The sequence below is a fragment of the Gymnoscopelus microlampas genome, assembly GCF_963454915.1.
Source record: "Gymnoscopelus microlampas genome assembly, chromosome: 1".
Classification (NCBI taxonomy): Eukaryota; Metazoa; Chordata; class Actinopteri; order Myctophiformes; family Myctophidae; genus Gymnoscopelus; species Gymnoscopelus microlampas.
This window is the reverse complement of record NC_139962.1, coordinates 37,081,952-37,101,849: the sequence shown is the minus strand read 5'-3', so window position 1 is coordinate 37,101,849 and position 19,898 is coordinate 37,081,952. Positions and strand designations below refer to the sequence as shown.

At 40.1% G+C, this 19,898-nt stretch overlaps 1 protein-coding gene across 4 annotated transcripts; it reads left to right on the top strand.

Moving 5' to 3' along the window:
- Positions 1-3,379: 3,379 nt before the first annotated feature.
- On the top strand, positions 3,380-19,884 carry slc7a6 (solute carrier family 7 member 6). Of its 4 annotated transcripts, none has more exons than XM_084062572.1 (10): positions 3,380-3,430; positions 11,400-12,014; positions 13,338-13,463; positions 14,298-14,442; positions 14,945-15,068; positions 15,224-15,327; positions 16,132-16,228; positions 16,834-16,983; positions 17,415-17,598; positions 17,848-19,884. In XM_084062572.1, exons 2-10 carry the CDS (start codon positions 11,525-11,527, stop codon positions 17,913-17,915), a joined length of 1,488 nt encoding a protein of 495 aa, XP_083918698.1. In that variant the 5' UTR covers positions 3,380-3,430; positions 11,400-11,524; the 3' UTR covers positions 17,916-19,884. The 4 variants fall into 4 exon arrangements, with proteins under 4 accessions (XP_083918698.1, XP_083918697.1, XP_083918700.1 ...); XM_084062571.1 differs by lacking the exon at positions 3,380-3,430 and adding an exon at positions 7,344-7,389; XM_084062573.1 differs by lacking the exon at positions 3,380-3,430 and adding an exon at positions 10,751-10,818.
- The last annotated feature ends 14 nt before the right edge of the window (positions 19,885-19,898 follow it).

Sequence of the window (19,898 nt, the reverse complement as noted above, 5' to 3'; positions counted from 1 at the left end):
AACACTCTCCAAAAATAGTGTTTGTTAGTTGGTTCCATGTTAAAGTCTCAAACATCTTGATAAATGTATGTTACTCTAAATATAACGTGTTTATCCCAAAGCCACAGATGTTATCCCACCATACAGACCCTTTATGTTCGGTAATATTCCGCATTATTCGATAAATAAATGTTTCAATCTGGTCTGTCTGAACATCACTGTATATATCATTCAATGGGTGTAAGTGGCGCTGTTGCAGGTGAACACCGGTATTACACCCCATGTAATCCAGGAAATACAATGACGTTCATCCACAGAGGGGATTAAAACACTTCTTTATTAATCTATACTGAACATTAACTGAAACATCTGTGGCTTTAAGATAATCACTTTATATTTACAATGCATACGTAAGTATAGACGCACGAGCCTTAAACACAGAACCACAAACTATTTGGTAAAGTGGCTGTTGCAGCAGGTAAATGTCCATGTAAATGTGGAACTAGAACGGCGTTCAGACGCACACGGGACTAAGACGCGTATTTATTAAACTCTTCTACGTAATATTACGGAACACAACAGACCCGTATGGACGGGTAACATCCGTGTCTTTGTGTTTAAACACTTTATATGTTGGATTGGGTTCATTTATGAGGATTTATGATCCGTTTAAAACTACCAACAAACATCAGACTCGATCACCATAAATAATACAATCCCTGACGGGCCGTCTTGATCCAAGACTAAAGTAGATCTATAAACACACATGAACATATGGCAGGGTTAGATCTACAAACCCCCACACAGTGAGTGTTTAAACTTTAGATATAAATCAAACATTACCTTCAGCAGAGCGGCGCGACGTGATGCAAGCTAAAATGTTTGAAAGCAGACGTAGTGCGATTGCGTCATTTTTAAATCCATATTCACATCCGGTTTAAAGCCCCGCCTACTGGATCCGGTGCGTTGAACACGTTCAAACGAACGTCACATGGACAAACCATTTGCGTTTTCTGACCGGATCTTCATCCTGCAGAGTGAATAGATCCCCACAGACTGCTTTTTACTCATCAACACTAAATCACCTTCACCTGTGCAGAGCAGCGGTGTAAAGTAACTAAGTACATGTACTCCTGTACTTACGTACAATTTTGAGGTATTTGTACTTTATTTGAGTATTTTCAATACATTTACTTCTACTCCACAAATATTGTACTTTTACTTCACCACAATTACTTGAAAGCTTTAGTTACTAGTTACTTTATAGATGTTTAATATGATTACAAAACATGCATTAACCACTACAGTCCTATGCATACTTAGGCTATTTGAAATCTACAAGCTCACAATGCGTTGTGAGCTTGTAGATCTGCTGTTTTCAAAGCATTTTTACACATTTGGAAACTTGTGAAATGGGATATTCTGCAAAATGAGTACTTTTACTTTCAGCACTTAAGTATATTTTAATGTGAATACTTTTGTAATTTGCATATGTGAATCGTGTATATTTACATATTTGAATAAATTGTCTATTTAAAACCAGTATGTTTTAAAACAAAAAAAAATCGATTCAATTTAAAATACAGCATCACAATCATTTTAACCACTTTATCCATATTTTATACTTTGGCCATTCAAAAATATCAGATCTACAAGCTCACAGCGCGTCACTTCGAGGCGGCGCAGCGAGCTTGTACATCTGATATTTTTAAAAATGTTTGAAACATCTTGAAAATGTTTGGAACATTTTGAATGATGTTGAATTTCTTAACATAACTTTTCTCTTCTGGGGGTCCCTGGCACTAAATATTTTTCAGATGGGGGCCCCTGGGCCAGGGGGTCCCTAGGGGTCCGTGGCCATAAAGCATACGTTAATGTGGGGGTCTCTACTGATTTATAGCATCCATAACTAGACGCGTCGCAATTCGAAATTGCAAAGTGTGGTTGCGCCGACCGTATCACGACTCGAGGGATACGCCGGGAGGAATACCGTCGGAGGCCGTGCGACGTGCCATTCGAATCGGGTGCCGATCGGATCCTGCCTTCGTGATACGTGCCGTTTTGATTTTAGGAAATAGGCCCCTCCCACTAAATAAATAGGCCCCTCCCACAAATGTAACAGACCAATCGTATTGTCACGTCACTCCTGATATCGCTTTTATTTCATTTTGAGAGGACTGATCCCCCCAAAAATCATGTTTTTGCCTCGGTTACATTTTGTGCATTTGTGGCGCCCCCTATGGGTCAAAATGGAAATGCTTTTGGGGATTTGTTGAGTAAACCATCCTCAACATGTGATTCAAATTTGGGATTCACCGGACGTTTCGTTCATGATTTCTGGCATTTTTGGTAAAACAGGCCCCTCCCACTAACTTTGGAAGCCATTTACGGACGAACGGTAAGGACTATCAAAATGCCGTTTGGATATGTTTATCGCATGGGCCCAGAGATCATGTGTACCGATTTTTGACATAGAAAATTTGGACAAAATATGTGGGAGGAGGAGCTAAACGTGTGTTTTGATGAAAATTAAAAATGGCGGAAAATCTATCCTGACACAAATGCGTCATGACCCAAGGAATCTAGGGAAAAAATATTTTTAATTTACGACCTACGGTTCAAGAGTTATAGGCCAAAACGTAAAGTGGGCTGTTATAGCGCCACCATGTGGCCAACCGGTGTAATTGTTTTTCCAATAATTTTGGACTAAATCATGAACCACCCCTCCAAGTCTTGAAACTCTAGCCCTTACGGTTTCTGAGAAATAAATACTTGAATGGGAGTTTTTTAATTTTCCCATTAAAGTGGATGGGGACATTTAATGCACTAATAAATCAATATCAATTAAACTATGAAACCAATCTCTTAGCAAAATACAAGCACACGATTCCCGGTGAAGCCGGTCATTTTGACATATGGCACTAAATTGGGAAAAATAAATTGTGGGAGGAGATGCGGTTCAAAATAAACTGTTATGGCCTCGGAGGATAACAATAGTCTGGTTGCCCTGTTAGGGCAACCACACTAATGACATACTGGAGAGACGAGACAGATAGCAACAACTAGGGCAGACGGGAAACACTACTACAAAACAAGAGTACAGAAAACCAAGGCAAAAGTCAACAGAGTTACAACAATAGTAGACAAATACAGAACATAATGAACAACGGCCTAAACAGCCCTAAAGAACAGCCCTTTGGGGTCCAACACCATATAAGGGCATTGAAGGTCCAAATAATAAAGTCACAGTCCACGGCCTGAGGAGCGGACCGTGACACCAATCTAACACTTATTTAAACCCAAAATATCACTTGCACCCCTTTATTTAAGGCAATAAGACAACGTGTCTTCGTCCTCCACAGGCTGAAGATGTTCTGCATGGAATCCAAGACACTGTGCAACTTCTACAGGTGCACAATTGAGAGTATCCTGACTGGGTTCATCACTGCTGGTAAAAAAAATATGCTCCACCCACAAGTGCAAGGCTCTGATGATTAAAACACAAAGCACATCACCAGATGGGGGAGAGAGACACACACACGCACGCACGCACGCACGCACGCACGCACGCACACACACACACACACACACACACACACACACACACACACACACACACACACACACACACACACACACACACACACACACACACACACACACACACACACACACACACTGTCTGTCTGTCTGTCTGTCTGTCTGTCTGTCTGTCTGTCTGTCTGTCTGTCTGTCTGTCTGTCTGTCTGACAGACAGGTACTGTAGGTAGCTAGGTAGATAGATAGATAGATAGTTTCCCCACTCTATCCTTTGTATGTTGGCTTATGTATTAAGATTATGGTAGATAAGAAAGATTGATAGATTTTTTTATGTTTGTGTCCATGCTGCATGCACCAAAGGTGCCCAGCCCACATGGACTCAAAATGTAAATCATTGCATAGGTGTACAATATAGAAAAAAACAGTTTTTCAAAAATACAGAACATTGTCTTTTTTCCCAAGCCTTACATATGAAATCTGCTATAAAAAGAAAATACCTTTCCTAAAACATAATTCAAGTCTTTCATAATCATCTAACCAAAAAAGGTTAACACAAATAGATGACATTTTACAAAACAACCAAATAAAACAAAAATAATTTCAATTTCAATTTTGTCCAAGGCACATAATAAACTAATTCTATTCTCTTTAGGAGTACCAATGAATATGTTTCTATAGCTAATGTTAAGGTCCCAGAATGTAACTGTGCACAAAATGATGACATTGTTTTGGGTGACATATGGTTCAGGACCATAATCATTCTTAATAATAAGAATAAAAAGAACTATATGTTCTTAGTTTTGGTTTGTACCATACGTCAACAGACCATCTTTCTTTATATTTAAGGAACATATAATTCTGCATTTCATGACTATTACAACATGGTAAAAATATGTTATTTGAACATAACCTCTGTGACCATTTCTACTTTCGTATTGTAAGTGACAGTATAAGTAGCCTCTATTTGAATTCCTATAAATGTATAAAAAAGAAAGCAGCAAAGAAACCTGAAATATTTAATAGCTTAGATTATTTCACAACAAACTCAATATTTACAATCTATAAAATGTTGACACTGTCTGCATTTACAGTACATCCACTGTCTATTGACTTGCTACAAGACGCTTTATGCTTTAATACATTTCAACAACAATTGTAAATCCACAACTGAAATCAACAGTAACTAAAAGCAGCCCTATGCTTTGTTGAGTGTGCATATACAATCTAAGTAGTAGTGCACAGTAAGCATTTTTGAGATGTGTTGTTTTCCTGTGCGGCCATCCTCCCCATCTTATCTGTGTCTATGTGTTTCCTCCCTAGAGGTACTCCATTTAGAATTATTTCTCTCCACAAACATGCTGCTTGTTTGCACGTTTCCCATCGAAAATGTCCACTCCTTTTTGACGAAATGCTCCAAAGCACAGTAGGGTAGGGGTTGGGGTTACGGTTGGGGTGAGGGCTGGGTTTAGGGTTAGGGTTATAGGGTTACGGTCAGGGTAAAAAAATGTGTTGGATTGAATACTTTATTAACAGTTTGCAAATAGTACAGTGGTACGATTATACAATGATGCCAAAGGGATAACACAATAAGCCCTAAGGGCTTGTTTCCATTGTGGTCTTGCGTATTCAATTCATCGAGACAACAGTCAGACTCAGGGCAAGGAGATATAGAATGAATGAATGATGCAAAGTCTGCAAAGTGCGTGTGTGTGTGTGTGTGTGTGTGTGTGTGTGTGTGTGTGTGTGTGTGTGTGTGTGTGCGCGTGCGTGCGTGCGCGCGTGTAGGTGTTCCTTTCCATGTTCAGGCACACTCAACAACTGGCGTCTGGGGTCCAGATATATAGACAGTATGTATATGTGACCATATCAATTTGTACACTCACTGACGTATGTCAATGTGTTGAAAACAGTTACATCCTTGACACCTCAACTTACAAGTCGGTGGCACATTCTATTCAAAGACCGGTATATCATTCTATTGGTCTGTCTTTTTGCCACATGCTTCTTAGCAGGTCAGGTCTAATTGCATATCTGTTCTTTACACAGTAAGGGCCTCTATTTACGCATATGTTAAAAATGGCACTTGCATGTCGACTGTGGATGCAGTGTTAAAATATATGATAGAGACTAAATGGTAAAGGATCATGCTAAGGGGTGGTCCAACATGATTTAACATTGTGTCCTGTTTTTATTTGTTTGTTCTCCAGAGTTCCAATCTCTACCATCAATAAACCAGAGTTTGTTCTTGGGGATAATCAAATATTAGACTAGTTAGAATTAGTTAGATAGTTAGATATCTTTAGCTAAGTTATTTAAGAAATAAATGAAACTGATGCTTTAAAGGTAGGGTAAGTGATATATTTTTGTTAAAAGGTTAAGCACTATATTCTGATAGTATTCATTGCTATACAGTGTTTGTTCAGTAACAGGGGTGTCTTCTGTCTTCAGCTCTTTAATAAACAGAAAATACATTTTCAGGTAGGTGACAAACGTTCAGCCAATCAGGAAAGAGTACCCAGTTATCAGCTTCCTTTTTAATATTCCAGTTCCATTTTTTTCTGCTCGTTTCTTTGTGTCATCACTTCCAATTTCACTTGTTTAATCTGTATCCTGACTGAGTTCTCTATCCTGATTGGATACAATTGGTATCCTGACCTGAAAATGCATTTTCTGCTGTTAGTAATAAAGAGCTGGAGAGACACGGGGACTTCTGTTACTGAACAAACACTTACTATCAGGATATTTTAACCAAAGAAAATCACTTACTTACCCTTTAAAAAATGTGGCAGTAAAGTGATATGCAAGCATTTGTATTAAAGCCTCCTAAAGTCACTCCATGCAGGTGTTACACCGAACTCTGTGACCCATTAAATCTAGAACAGACTACAGAGGTCGCTGTTTTTTGTTTCATGTTTACTGTGGGGTGTGGACAAAATGAGGATAGGTGACCAATCAATTGTTCACAAAGATTGTTTATAGTAGTAACAGTGGGGAAAAAAACATGTTTGAGGGTTAGGTCTGGTATTTGCGTTATTGCGACATTGCGTTATGACATGAAATGTAGAATACATTATAAGGATAAAAAATAAAGTAGCAGTTTACCTGAGATTCATTTCAACATGTTAACATGTATGTAGCAATTGCTTAGGTTTAGTAAAGAGCCAAGATCACTTAACATTGTTTTCCCAAAGAAAACATAATCATAAATAAAAATAATTAACATTAACCACTTCGGCCCTATATACATTTCAGCCATTTGAAAATAGTCGATCTACAAGCTCACAACGCTTTGCGATGCAACACATTGTGAGTTTGTAGATCTGCTATTTTTAAAAGATTTCTATACATTTTTGAAAACTTGTGAAATGGGGCATTCTGCAATCTGCATAATGAGTAGCCTACTTTCTACTTTTATGTACTTTTTTTTACCAATACATTTGTACTTTTACTCAAGTTTACTTGTAACAAGAGTATTTCTACATTGCAGTATCGATACTTTTACTTAAGTCCGAAATGTGAGTACTTTTTCCTCCACTGTTGTGTGTCACAGAATTCAATAGATTCAACCAACTTCGGTGTAGCAGCACTACAGTACCGGCGTTACGTGACAGCCATTGGTCTCTCACGGGACTCCCTCTGTCTTTGGCGTTTCGCCCAGGTGGGCGTGGTCATATCTATGCCTAAAGCTAACCCCAACCCCAATAACCTGAACCTCACAAAAAACTATGCCTCAAAAAACCACGCCCACCTGGTCGAAACGCCAAAGAAAGAGGCTCTCCCCCGGTCTCTCACAGCCAGTTGTTGACGCTTTGACTGTCAGACTCACTCAGTGATGCCGCTGGTGTTGCTGGTTGGAGGTCATTAATACAGGTAAGACATTCATTCACTTCCTTCCTGCCTCACAATGTGGCCGCTAGACGCCTTGTCTCGTTCTAAAAGTCTATTGTCAGTTTTAAGTCTGTATTCGAGGAAAGTCCTACCTGGATTCATTCGGCTACATGGGACAAAAGAAGGGGGCAGTAAAAGGATGATGACGTACGGACGACCCCCTCAAGCTGTCTGTGTGCTTGTTTGCGTCAGGCTGGATCTCACTGTCATGGAGAAAGAAGGACAATATGTCTCCATATCAGTTATCATCTGAAAACATTAATTCAACATACATTTGTTTAGGGAGGATGATGTCGCAGCAGATTGGTTTGCATTGCTGGGGCGCAGCCTTCTTCTGCCATATCATCATAATGGCAGTGGTTCTCAAGCTTTGGGTCGGGACCCCCAGAGGGGTCCCCACATGATTTTTTTTTTGTGTGGGGGGGGGGATAGTGAAGTGACAATTTAAGGACTTTTAAGACCTTTTTAATACCTAACAAAAAAGAAAGAAAGAAAAGAAAAAGACCATTACTGCATCAAAAGTAATGAACAAACTATACTATAAAAACTGGTCAAACATTGGCCAAATTGTCAAATGATATAAGAAAGAGACAAAAAAATGAAAATGTACACAATATTTATCTGTGGAACCGGGTCAAACAAAATGTAATGCCTCAACTCCTACATTCCAAGTGCTTATCAGGGTTGGGGGTCCCCAGTTAAAATATGAATATTTTGGGGGGTTGCGGCCTGAAAAGGTTGAGAACCCCTGCATTACACTACAGATTCAAGTACACAGTTGTTCCTTACTTAGATTAACTTGAAAACAAACTGTTATCCTTTTCCTTTCCTTTTCCGTTTTTTCTTTTACAAGCATCGCAAATATAAGTAGGTTAAGGGTTGCTTTGTGTAAGGTTCTGGGAGGAAAACAAACATCTCAAATAACAGGTCACACGCCACTCTGCCCCCCGTAGACAACAGTGTACTTATAGATTGTCTTGGGACGCAGAAGTATGTACAGCAAGCAACACTAGAAGTCATGACAATGACAAATAGTTTTGTTAAGTGTTCACTTATAACTGAATTTGCTGATAATAATGTGGTGTTGTTAACTGGTACAGTATGTGTAACATGCATGTGTTACTGTAAGCTATTGAAAGAAAATAAACCCACTTGCCTAACCAGTTCACAAATTGGAGTTCACAAATTCCTTATCCCTTTCTTTATAGGTTTTAATTATTAAATCATGATTGTTATTTGCAGTTAAACTATTAAATGACAATTATTATGAATAAATACTACATTGGCTTGGGTTTCAACAATGTGACTTAAACCCTTTTGCTCTTTGGGGAGCATAGGTCATTTATGAATGTCCTCCTGCTCCAGTGTTACAACAAGCATTGGTCAATATTTCTGGGTCATTGATGAAAAGGCTTGTGCACCCCTCCTGGCTTAGAACATCTGATAATGGACATTTATAACGGAGTTAAGCAAGGCAAGGTTGATTATGTTGTAGCAGTGAGTCTAGGGCCATGTCACTCTAATGACTCCTGTATGCAGTCATGTGTGGCTGAGGTCAAGGATTACTTCTAATTTGTGTTTCCTGTTTCTTCATGTTTGGCTCTCTTAAGCGGGCTACACACTGAACTTTGTTGTTCAGCCTACTACAGACTGTTACACACTGATAGACAGACATTACAAACAGGAACGATGAATGTGCGTGCAAACACATATTCATCTTCCTGTAGTTGAAGCACTTATATAATATTCTCAGGCATGTAGAGAAAACCACAAGCATACACTACAGGTCACCCCTATGTGTACACAATATGTGACACCATGCCACGGTTCTACTGGAGAAACTGTCCCTGAGTGAAGTAGGTCTGAGAGGGTGTATAATAGGTGTGAGAAGGCCCTCTGGGCAAGCTGAGCTGAGAAACAGCTCAGTTAGATATAGGGTTTTACATCTGGTCAGAAGATTCAACACAGCAGATGGCGTAGTGGTTGGCTGGTGGAATTAATCACTAATCACTTGTGCACTGCAAACACACACACACACACACACACGCACACACGCACACACGCACACACGCTTACATACACGCGCCGTGTGGATGTGTCACACGCTTGTTCACAATGCACATTAATGTCAGTCTTTGGCCCCTTTGATACAATCATGATGTTGATGTATCTTGTACTGTACATGGTTAACATTCCACACATCTTATCTACCATACATAATGTTAGTCTGCTTTTCCTTTATTTACTTACTTTCTATCGCTGCTCTCCCAGGGAGAGGACATTCATTTGGAAACCAGTGATGTATTATATTTGTATTATATAAATTGTGATATGAGACTAGATATCGTCTGGGATTTTGGATATCATAATATTGTGATATGGCTCAGCCATTGCCTAAGTGTTGTCTTTTCCTGGTTTTAAATGCTGCGAGTGCAATACAGTAAAGTGATGTAATTTCTTTACTTACCTGGCTGTTCTAGCTGTTATATTGTTTGCCTTTACCCACTTAATTATGATATAGACATTACTGATGATTATTTTATTTATTTTTTAATCTAAAAGTGTAAATATTTTGTGAAAGCATCAAGAGTCATCCCAACAATATCAAGATATTTATATAAAAAAAAGACAAAAAAGAAAAGTACAATAGAGCACCAAAGTCTGACATCACCAAAGAGTACAAGAATATAACTTTTTTTCTCCAAACACAGACGTTATCAAATGTAACTCAATATCGTAAATGACACAGAGTCACATACCTGACAAAATCGCCGTTTTTTTTATTTTATTTTCTTACATGACGCGATCTAAGATTTGCCTGGGGATTCCAATACAAAAAAGAATGCTGTTACACAGGGGTAGTGGGAGTGACGTCAGGACTTCGGTACTATATTTGATTTTGTCCATATATTGCCCAGTTTGACTTTCTTAGGGCTGATTGATTAACAATACTTGTCATTAGGAATCTAATAAGTCATTTAATTGCCGATATATTTGTTACTGTAACTAAATGTATTACCATGACTCAAAACAGCTTTTTAAAAGAACACATTATGCATCTCATAAAAAGGGAATCTTTCCTTTGTCAGCACGTCAAACAGCCGATAATATGGTATACATATAATTTTGTCCGCTGATACATGTACGTGCCAACAGATGTTCAGACCCCTTACATTTTGCATCCACATTTTTGTCTTTTTATCCTGGACCAGGGATCCTCAAGATTTTGGTGAGCCAATTTAGATGGAGGACCAGTGGGTCACACAAGAAAGAATGCCCACCCAAATAGTCATTTGACAAGCATATATTTCTCAGAGTTTTGCCTTCTTCTAGATTGTCAGCACCTTTCATTAAGCAGTCTTTCAACCTTCAGATTCTACGCTTTGATAAACTTTTCATCACTGAATGCTGGTCATTTCATTAGATATCATGTAGCTAAACAATTCACTTTTACAACATTCTTGAAAATACACTGTTGAGTACTCTGTTAATAAGGTATGAGCTTGTATATCTGCTAATTTTGAATAGCCAAAGTGTAAAATATGGATAAAGGGGATACAATTATTGTGAGGTTTTATTAACAAATTTGGCTGGGGACCCCATGGTACCCCACCAAGGACCCCTGGGGGTCCCCGGACCCCACTTTGAGAACCAATGTTCTAGACATAGAACATCGTTACACCAGAACCTAGTGTACCCTGGGTTCTTCTTTCTCATCTTCTTTACACTACTATCCCTCCTGTACAGGCCCTTTAATTCCCATCTCTCTCTGCCCTGGACCTCATCCTGCATGACATCACTCTACACGCCACTCTCTGTCATATTAGAGTTAAGAGTACGAATGTCACATCTCAAATCACAGTAGCATTAAAAACCTGGAGCGGAGGATGTGGTCTCTAGGGAATGGGCTGGGCTGCACACGCTGTCTTTTCTACAGCTGTCACTGTGAATCTACTCTCTCTTTATTGCTTCTTCTTTTTTTGTCTCCAAAGGGCAGGGTGCTTGTTCCAGAGCTTGTCAGATCAGAGCCTGTAGTAGTGTCCACACTCAGCCCGGCACTCATCGTGTTTGGGCTACAGCCAGCAGCAGAGAGGCCCCTGCTGAGGCAAACGGCGCCATGGAGGGCCACGGGGACACCAAGAAGCTGAACAGTAGCTCGGACAGTTTAGCCCCTCCACCGGTTCAGCCAAAGGAGAGCATGCAACTGAAGAAGGAGATCTCTCTCCTCAACGGCGTCAGCCTGATCGTCGGGAACATGATCGGCTCTGGGATCTTCGTGTCCCCTAAAGGCGTGCTCATCTACAGCGCCTCCTACGGCCTGTCGCTGGTCATCTGGGTCATCGGCGGGCTGTTCTCCGTGGTCGGGGCTCTGTGCTACGCCGAGCTGGGCACCACCATCACCAAGTCGGGGGCCTCCTACGCCTACATTCTGGAGTCGTTTGGCCCGTTCATAGCTTTCATCCGTCTCTGGACATCGTTGCTGATCATAGAGCCCACTAGCCAGGCTGTCATAGCCATCACCTTTGCCAACTACCTGGTGCAACCCCTCTTTCCTACCTGTGAGCCACCGTACGTGGCATCCCGGCTCATCGCCGCAGCGTGCATATGTGAGTAGTACTACACATGGTCTTTGTTCCTGTCAATGGAGATGTGTGTGTTTTTTACACTTGGAAGATTTTAAAGCTTTATTTTTAATTGTATTATTTATTTTATTTGGAAAATGCAGTGGACAGTAATGTTTCACTTCCCATGTACAAAAAAATCCTTTCAAATCCAATTCCAAATGTTTTTTTGTTTTTCCCTCTTTCTGTGATGTCCTTTTGTTTCAAGTGCTCCCAGTCTAGTTGGGAACAAGACTTAGGATTCAGTTCAATTATAGGTATTCCAATGTCTCTTTATTGTTCTCACTTTCTCCACCTGCTTCTTCAGATGTAGTATGTCCCGTTCCCTATATGATCGTATATTAAAAAAACATTTATAAACAATTTAAACCATGGGAAAAGAGAGAAAAGTTTAATCGGATTAGGGGTTCAATAGCTAGGTCCATTTGGAACCAGCTCCAAGTAGTTAGGATTTGGATTTGATAAGTGGATTTGATTTAGATTCAGAATTTCAGAGTCAGTGAAGTCCTTTTGAACCCCAATCATACATTCAACCAAGAATTTAGGTATTAGAAAGGCTGGGGGGTGCCTTTTGTCATTGACAATTAGGGATGAGATAGCTGCTTTTAGCAATTATGTCACATACAGTGTAGTTAAGATGTGTGATAGAATGTTTGTTTTATCTATGTCTTCCCTCCTGTCACTTGATATTCTGTTTTGTCCTATTTTTTTATCTTAATTATTTCCCCCCCCCAACCCTAACCCTAACCCCCCGCCCCTTTCTTCTTCTCTTTACATAAGTTTGTCGATATTCGGGCCGGGGACTCGAGATGAAAATTTGCCAACTCAGGATAACGCTGGCACATTTACACTTTAATTAATGTTGGTTAATGTGCATTGTCCCTATCAAATAAAGGAAAAATAGTACATGAAGCTGTTTTCTCACTTGAATGTACTGTAGGCTATCTGACTGTAGTGGCTACATCTTAAGCTGCTCTCAGCAGGTAATATAGGTTAATCTGAAACTCAACACTGGGGTTGAGGTTTATCTCAATTGAACTTTGTTTTGTGTGCTTAAAATCCATATTGTGTTGCATGCTTCTACTGTGATGGTCTATATCAGCTGTTTGTAGCACCATCCCTCAGCTACTGTACAAGACGGCCTCTCGTGACCTCTCCTATGTTTGACATGTTTCACCATAAAGTAATTTGATTACTTTATTCTACATGTTTCACCATAAAGTCATTTGATACCTTTATTCTACCCCCTCCTTCTACTCTGTTTCCCTTCCTGTCTCTGTGGTACTCTCCTTTCTTTTTCTCACCTAGGCTTGCTTACATTCATCAACGCTGCATATGTGAAGTGGGGGACTCGGGTGCAGGACATCTTCACCTATGCCAAGGTGGCAGCTCTCATTGTCATCATCATTACTGGTATCGCCAAGCTCTGCCAGGGTGAGTGGTGCCATCACGGCACTGTCACACTGAATTGTTTATTACCATATTCCTTTTTATCTCCGAACTGTCATACTATGATTATTTTATATTTGATCGCTCCATTTCTTTCTAATCACATTTTTTTTGAGGGGGACCTTTACTGAGACAGAAATTTGAGAGGAAGATAGTGTAAGGTGGGATATAATCCTAGGATATCTTGGGATAGATGGGATTTAATCATTATGCCATTAACTTCTTCATGCCAGGGGGCTAACTGTTTGTTCTTTGGAATTTAGGGATGAGTCAGAATAATCAGACAGCTGATTAAATATTTTTAATGGGTCATCTGATGACGTTTTCTTTTTTCTTTTGCAATGTTTGCTTTATTTACATAGGAGAGTGTAGCAAGACAGGGAGCTGAGGGCAGAGAGGGGGAGACATGACGGGAGTCGGATTCAAACTCGGATCCCCTTGCATGTGGTTAGTGCAGTGGCTACTCCACCAGGCACCTTGATATAGTTTTTCCAACCCTGTAGATACTGTATGTAAATCAGCCCAACATACTGTATGTCCATATACAGAATATTGCCAAATATGTATTTTCTTGGCCGTTTGAGGGTGTAAGCTGAGGGGGCGTCGTTTGGTTTTGTAATTGGTGTTGGTGTTTTTATTTCACACTGCACTTTTTGCAATGTTATGTTGTTTGGTTAGATTCTTCTTCAGTTTTCAATATGTACACTATAAATAAAGTTTATATTATTATCGTTGCTGCTGTCGCTGTTGTTCAGAAAACTCAACTAGCGGACTTTGAAGAGAATAGACTTTTGCACATCATGCCTGCTTTGTGTCCAGGTTACACGGCCAACTTTGAGTCATCCTTCCAAGGGTCGTCCAAAGACCCGGGGGACATTGCGCTGGCACTCTACTCAGCCCTCTTCTCATACTCTGGCTGGGACACCCTCAACTTTGTCACAGAGGAGATCAAAGATCCTGAGAAGTAACCACAATTTAGTTTTTTTTCTCAAAGAAGAACAATAACAATGCAGAAAGTTTAAATTTAAAAGGCCACCAAGCCAAGAGAAGGATTCAGTCTTTGAAATTTGAATTGGCTGGCAGAATACCTATTTACCTATTAATAGGCATTCTACCTATTAATAATACCTGGTTTTCCTGGGAGTTAGACTTCCAAATATGATTTATTTGTTGCTTCTGTGCTCTGTGATTGTATGTCAAAACATGTCTCATAATTACAATTGTAATACATTGATGAACGTAAACTAAGCAGATTCTGCCAATATAGATATATATTTTTTTAATGTGCTGAAAGTGTGATTTTGAGACCTGAGCACAGAAGCAGTTTAGAAAAAGATGATCATCTATATTTGGACTCGTATAACCAGGTAGCCATAGAACCCAAGGTTCTACCAAAGTACAACACTGCTTTAACCTGGCTGCTAATTGCGCTTGATACTCTTCTGTCTACTGTATGTCTGTCAAAGGAACCTGCCTCTGGCTATTGCCATCTCCATGCCCATAGTCACCACCATTTACATTCTAACCAATGTGGCCTACTACGCGGTTCTGGACATGAGTGCTATACTGGCCAGTGATGCTGTGGCTGTGGTGAGTACACCGTCTGTGGTGCGTGCGTGTGCGTGCTTGCGTGCGTGCGTGCGTGCGTATGTCTGTGTGTACGTTTTTACAGAAAAACCCAGCAGAAAGTTTGTGTCTGTGCACGCATGTACAGTATGCTGAAGTTCTATGCTTCTGTGTTTCAGACATTTGCAGATCATACTCTGGGAGTGATGAGTTGGACTATCCCCATCGCTGTGGCTTTGTCCTGCTATGGAGGCCTCAACGCCTCTGTTATAGCTGCGTCTAGGTAAGACACACAAAGACACACTCCCAGTGACTAGAGTGAGTCTAGATTAAGTCTAGTTTTATAATACTGTTGTACAAGAGCATGTTTATCTATAATTATCCTCTATCTTGGCTACAACTATTTGCCCTCTCTAGGCACTTCATAAAATTATGGATTGAGGCTTTAGCTTTTATAAAATATCTGAGACCATTGGGGTTTTATGGAAGATGCTTCTGAATATTTATTCTATTTTTAGTTTGACCAATTCAAATACTCTTTAATCTTAGCTATTATTACTGTAGGGACTCCACATTGTGCAGAGTAGCATTGTTAAAGTTACGAGCCAAGATAAATACTTTATCGTTTATAGACCTATTGATTGGTTTTTGAGCCAGACAAATAGAATTCAAACAGAAGTACTTTTAGTGGAGTTTGCCTTTCTTATGTTTTTGACTCGCAGAGGTCTTCAACAGGGGGTCCGCGACCTCTAGGGGGTCCACGGAGGTACTGCAGGTTGTCCGCAAAATTGTTGCTTGATCAGACAATTTAGAAAGAAAATCTCCATCTTTCCATCAGTTTGGGGGTCCCTGGCCTGAAAAACGTTGAAGACCCCTGTTTTTGAGGGTTTCTGGGTGTCTTGAAAGTGCATTCTTGTCCTCGGCAACACTCTGAATGGAGTTAATGAGTAGTTGAGTGATAGTAGTGGTTATCGATCAGTAGACTAAGCAGTAGGTTATACAGTATACTGTATATTCTTTATTTATTCATAATACAAGTCAACAAAAGTTTTTTTAAGTATCTGTTACATTCCTGTGTGTCCTGTAGGTTGTTCTTTGTTGGCTCTCGTGAGGGCCACCTGCCAGATGCTCTGTCCATGATCCACGTAACACGGTTCACCCCGGTCCCAGCCCTGCTCTTCAATGTGAGCACACCGCTCAGTAACATCATTTATATTGTTTTTGGACATATAGGTTTGGCAATTTCATCATCCCTCTGCTTCATGTGTACTATAAAAGTGTTTAGTTAAGTAAATGCATAAATTGAGTAAATTGACGTTCTCTCGACTATTCAGTAATTTATTCTTTTATCTTGAATGTTTCCTCATGCAATTTGTCAGTAAAATAAAACTTTGTTGTTTCTCATTTAACCCCATTATGACGCTTATCGTCTCTGTCGGGTGGAAACCATGTCCAAAACTGCTACTTTTCAGGATTCAAATAGAAAAATAGCAAAGAGCTTGTAGATCTGCTACTTTTGATGCTTTTGTGTGACGTTGTAGTATGATCAAGTAGGGCAATACTTTCCAAAAAAAAACACAAAGAGTTAGAATATGGAGATAAGAGGTTTATGCCCGACAGCAAAGATATGAAAATGACAATGATGTTCGTGGTGGCGATGGGCAGTTGTCTCCCTCTAGTGGTGGCCAGCATACACTGACTTCAGGCACTATCAGTGGGATGTGTCTGTTTTATAATAATGTCTCTAGCCATCCAATGTGATATTCAATATTACCTCCTTGTTTCCCAGTGTGTCATGTCATTGATTTACCTGACCGTGGAAGATGTATTCCAGCTCATTAACTACTACAGCTTCAGCTACTGGTTCTTCATGGGCTTGTCCATCGCCGGTCAGATCTACCTCCGCATTAAGGAGCCTGACAGACCCAGACCACTTAAGGTAGTATCAAAAGGAACAAACTGGAGAATTAATACCAGAACTGACATGACACTGACCATGATACTGACCTGATGCTGCCTGACCATGACACGCAGCAAAGGCCGTCGGGATCGGGACTCGAACCCGTGACGCGCTGTCAGGCTACATTGAGCCTAGGTGCCCGGACCGCTCCGCCAGCCGTCCGGGCCTATACTGGCCATGATTCTGACATGATACTGACATGACATATATACACTACGGCTAAGGTTCTTAATGTGACACATTATTACATTATGCAGAAATGTGTTATTACGTTATGCGTTTGTGATTTTATTACATTATGAGCATATTACATTATAAGCCTAAAATGTATTTACGGTACAGAATTGAAGGTACAGAACGCTAAAGATTGTAATGCATGTCTCTTCGTCTCTCTGACTGTCTCCTTACAGTTGACCTTGTTGTATCCGGTGGTGTTCTGTATGTGCGCCATTTTCCTGGTGGCTGTGCCTCTCTACTGTGACACCGTCAACTCTCTGATTGGCATCGCCATCGCCCTATCAGGGGTGCCTGTCTACTTCCTGGGCATCCACCTGCCTGAGTCCAAACGTCCGCCCATCGTCACCAAGCTACTGCGTGAGTTTACAGTGACAGTGCCAACACTGCTTTTTTGACTGCCAGTAATGTACCCAACAGTCAAGCACATAGATAAGCACACATGAAAAACTTGTTTATGTTCCTCTGTTGCATACAGCTTAGTTAAATGCCATCCATTTAATTGCATGATCTGTATTTTTTTCTTGATGAAATACACAGACCAAAAACCTAAATTCTGTGACATGAACTTGTGTCTCATCTCTCTTCTCCCTTTGTCTCCCGTTCCAGACTCTATCACTCATCTCACTCAGCATACCTGCTTCTGCGTTCTCACAGAAATGGACAAAAGCGAATAGTCACAATCACATTTCAGACTCCGAAAGGGACATTAACCAGAACCTTCTACAGCCTGCCAGCAGACAATCCCCTGAGGACCACATAAGGGATGTTAACCTATGTTAATGTGATGAGGAGGAAAGGTTTATCATTTATCAGCTGAATTGATGAGACAGGTTTACAATGAATGTACGTGGGAGGGGTGGTTGGACGGTGATACTGTATAAATGCATACTTACACTCCATAAAGACACCCATCATTTTACTTAAAGGGGAATTTTGTTCATGTTAACTTTTAAATGAGATTCAGCAAAAAGTGCCAATTTCCTACATTTCTCCCACTAGTTTATTTTTTATTAAATGAGTTCTCATGATCAAGGGGAAATGCACTCATAACATCAGAAAGAAATAACTAGAAATACTCAATATTGAGGAAGGTACAAAGAGCCTTATATACGTATATACTGTCAGTATATGGTTTTCTTTTTTCAACGTATTGTTTTTAATATGTTTTTCTACAGTTTCTGAACTACTGAGCAAGCCATTGTAAACTAGAAGGGTCAGCCATCTATTACCCCAAGGCCGTATCTATGAGTTGACAAGTTCCGGGGCTAAACCTAGAACATTTATTGGTTGGCTTGTGCGTGCTGAAATGCTATTCTGCCTAGACCAAAATTTCATTTCATTTTCCTGCTTTGTATATTTTTTATTACATTTCACTCTTAACTGTCTCTGCTGAAATGTCTTCCGAAATTTCGGTCTTCATCACAATTGTTGTAAACTCACTTAGATTCAGTCAGCTGCTGGTTGAAGTCACTGTTCAGATCAGATCAATATTCCTTCTGGAGTAATCCAGAGGATGACTCCACCTAAGTTCATAACTCTGGTTATGAACTCATCTGGTTATGAGTCTGAAAATGACTCATAACTACTTTCTGTGGATGGCTTCTGAGGTTGACCACTCATAAAAACATTCCTTAGGTCCATAATATTGTCTAGCTAGGAGGCTGCAGTTTCAGTTTAATTTATAGGACTCGTCATTTACAGTTTCACTCAATGTCCTCCTGCATAAATGGAATTTTAAAATAGATAACTTATTCCAACCACCATGTCCTGCCAACATGGAAGGCACACTTGTCTGTTCTGTAATCTGCCAGTGCTCCTGCCTTGTTTTCAAATTGGCACAGTCAACTAGTGTCCACCAAATGCAGCCTCTGGTACTGCAGGAACTCAGTATTGCTCTGAGGTGACACGACTGAATGAAACATCTCTTATTCTTTGCGGCAGAGCTTGCAGGCTACATGCCCATTGGTGTATTGCTACTTGCCTGCTTCTCCCTGTTAAGAGTAGTACTGTACAATATGACACACAAGATCGAAAATTACAACAAAATGTAAGTTATTTTAAAAACGTAAATGATTTGTGACTTTTTGAGAAAATTCCAAGTGATTTAATCGCTTTGCATTTTGTTTGATATTGCGGACTTAAATCTCAGAAAGGTGGTGGAATTTCCATTTCAGAAGCTCATAAGCTGGGTGATCTTAACATGGGGACGCTAACTGCATCTGCTAGTTACACATATCTGCCATTTAAACTATGCCCGTAGTTTTAAATCTGTAAGTTAGTTCCAGCATTGTATTTGCAATACCAGTAAGATACCAAGAGATGTTTCACCTTGCTTTTCTGGTGTACACAGAATACTTTCAGATGAAGTATTGTAGACCGGTGAAGAATCTAGACTAGTTCCTCATCTGAGTGAACAGGGGAACAAAATATTGTATGTCTGCTGCTGTGTGATTTTGGGCCACCATCTAAGGGTGTATTGCTTCCTTGGTCTCTTTGACTTTGAATCCACTCTGCCTTGAGCTCCAGAATGTCTGAAGTGTTGTAGCCTAAACAGGGAGGCATGCGTTAATCCGACAGACCTTTTCTCCGACTATGTGGCATCCGCGTGCGGTTAGGGTTAGGGTGCGGGTTTGGTTCGGGTTTACTGTTTAATGTCG